The 2,628-nt window shown below is 37.8% G+C and overlaps 1 protein-coding gene across 1 annotated transcript; it reads left to right on the top strand.

Annotated features, from left to right (window-relative positions):
• The first annotated feature begins 1,486 nt into the window (after positions 1 to 1,486).
• On the top strand, positions 1,487 to 2,372 carry LOC141620429 (uncharacterized). The gene is made up of 4 exons (XM_074437301.1): positions 1,487 to 1,502; positions 1,556 to 1,638; positions 1,740 to 1,856; positions 1,959 to 2,372. The coding sequence occupies exons 1-4, from the start codon at positions 1,487 to 1,489 to the stop codon at positions 2,370 to 2,372; spliced, it is 630 nt and encodes a 209-aa protein (XP_074293402.1).
• Positions 2,373 to 2,628: the final 256 nt, after the last annotated feature.

Genomic DNA, 2,628 nt, shown 5'->3' with positions numbered 1-2,628 from the left:
AATGCAACTACGGCGTTACTATTTCTTCTCTTGATGGCAATGATTATTATGGCATATTAGAGGATATCTTTGAGTTGTGCTACAATGGCCGGGATAGGAGTTATAAAACCGTCTTATTCAAGATTCAATGGAGGGATAATTCCGTAGCTGGAACGAGAGTCCATGATCGTTACAAACTCGTGGAAGTGAATCATACTCGAACCTACTCTCAATATGACCCATTTATACTTGCACAACAAGCTCATCAAGTTTATTTTGCATCTCTTCCGAGCACAAGCAATGATAGACAACAAAAGCAATGGTGGGCCGTTTTTAAAACAAAGGCACGATCAGAAGTTGATACATCTTTTTTTCCAAGAAGAGGTTGTATCAAAAACAGTTTTGTCCCCAGTTGATCATGATGAAATTATTTATGCAAATGAGATAGAAGCAGAGGAGGAGTTAGAAGAGGAAGAAGAAGAGAATGATAAGGAGAGGGATGGGATAGAAGAGGGGGAAGAAGAAGAAGAAGAGGAGGAGGAAGAGGAAGAAGAAGAAGAAGAAGAAGAAGAAGATGAGGATGATGATGATGATGAGTAAGAGAAGGTATTAAAAGTATACATATCAAAATTTGGAAACAATTATTAGCGTTTTATTTTGTCTTTTATACTTGTTTATTAGGTTTTATTTTTTTGTATCTTATAATAATTATCCTGTAATATTTGCTAACACTTTTTATTCAATTGTAGTACACATGGCTCCTGGAGGAAGTAGGCAGCGCGGAGGCTATAGTGAGGGAGGTAGTAGCTCCCGAGAGCAGGAGGAGGACGTTGACCGTTCTACTACGGAGGTGAGTGAGGAGGAGGAGGAGGTTGCTATACCCCGACATACGACAACAGGGATGATCCTTGATCCGAATGGTCTTTGGTAATTTTTTATTCATTCTATTTTGTAATTTTTTTATTTAGTAATAAATGACTTTTTTTAGACATATGTTAATTATACATTATTTTTTTTTCCTATATAATTATGTTTTTAACATGTTTGATTTCAGGTTTAGAAGTCAAACAGTTGTTCGTGGTGTGACTAATAGCACCCAAGAGAACATGACACACGGCGTTACTTGTTGGAGTAACGCTAGTGATGAAGATAAGGAGATGTGGTTCAACAACTTCCGGGTATCTATTTATAAAATATATATTATTAAATATAATTTATTTATTCTTTTTACCTTATTATTAATTTGTTTCTCATCTATATGTTTACTTTTTGTAGCGTGTGTTCTATTGGCCAACCAACCTTGAGCGCCTAGTTTGGCAAAGGTATAATGACATTGGCAAGAAGAGGCTAAGGGACAACATGTATAAGGTGTCTAAGAGGAAGAAGGCGCCATCTTTCATGAAAGGTATTTAGTTTCTTTTAATACCCGTAATTAGTTAAAATTCATTACATATTTTGAAAATATATTAATTAATAATTGTTATTTTATTGATTACAGGTTCGTCATATGAGGAATATACCAAGTACCGGAACAGTCCCGAGTTCAAGGAAGCATCGGCCCGAACAAGATCAACAGAAAGGAGGAGATATAAGGATGCGGAAGTTGAGCCTACTCATTATGGAGGGTCTCAATCTTTTCATGATCGTGTGGTGTTAGATGTAAGTTATTTGTCTTAGCTTTTAATTTAATAGTCTTCTAATTTAATTAGTCTCATTAATTATCATGTTTGAGTAACAATTTCCTTGTTTTTTTTCCTAAGACCAAGAAGAATAAGGGTAAGGTACCCACGATTGTTGATCTCTTTGTTGACACTCACGCAAAGAAGACAAGCAAGGGCAAGTTGATCTTCGCGAAGGAAAAAGATCAACAGTTATATGTAAGTGTCAAAAAATAAAAATTTCTTAGCTTTTTAAAGTATATGTTTTATCAATTTTTAGATAAGTAACCTCTAACCATTAATGTTTTATCAATTTTTTAGGAACAATTCCTTGTCCGTAGGAAGAACAACCCGGAAATTGATGACAATGAGCTATGGTTTGATCTTGTTGAGGGGTTCCAAAGAGGAGATGTGTATGGAGCCGGGTCGGCAAAGGAGATTTTCTACCCTCCTACAAGAAGAAGAGGGTCAATTTCCTCCCAACAACAACCTTATACCCCAAGTGTCGTGAGTGTGCTCCAAGCTCAATTAGCCGCCAGGGAGAGGCAGGATGCCGAGAGGGAGAGGCGGGATGCCGAGAGAGATGCTGAAATTCAGAGGATGAAGGATGAAATGGAACGGATGAACTCCTTCTTCGCCAATTGCAACACTGGGTGGCGCCCGCAACCAAAGGATCCTAGAGATCCTAATCATGGAGGTGGTAGTGGAGCGGGAGCAAGTTTCCCGGTTATGTAGTTTTTTAGAAAACATCCCGATAATGTTAGATGACCAAAACTCGTAGAACTCGTAGTTGTGTGTATGGAACATGATTTTCTTTATCAAGTTTGGTTGTGTTGGCTTCCCATGTGTTCTCTGCATGAAATGTTGGTTTATTTGCGTGGTTTTTACGTATTTGGCTAGGTCAAAAACGATTTTTAGGCTAAAAACATGTAAATTTGGCGACGGACACTGGGCATTTGGCGACGGGAAACCGTCGCTAAGTCTCTGATCA

Source organism: Silene latifolia, chromosome X (genome assembly GCF_048544455.1).
Source record: "Silene latifolia isolate original U9 population chromosome X, ASM4854445v1, whole genome shotgun sequence".
Lineage (NCBI taxonomy): Eukaryota > Viridiplantae > Streptophyta > Magnoliopsida > Caryophyllales > Caryophyllaceae > Silene > Silene latifolia.
This window is presented reverse-complemented; position numbering and strand designations above follow the sequence as displayed.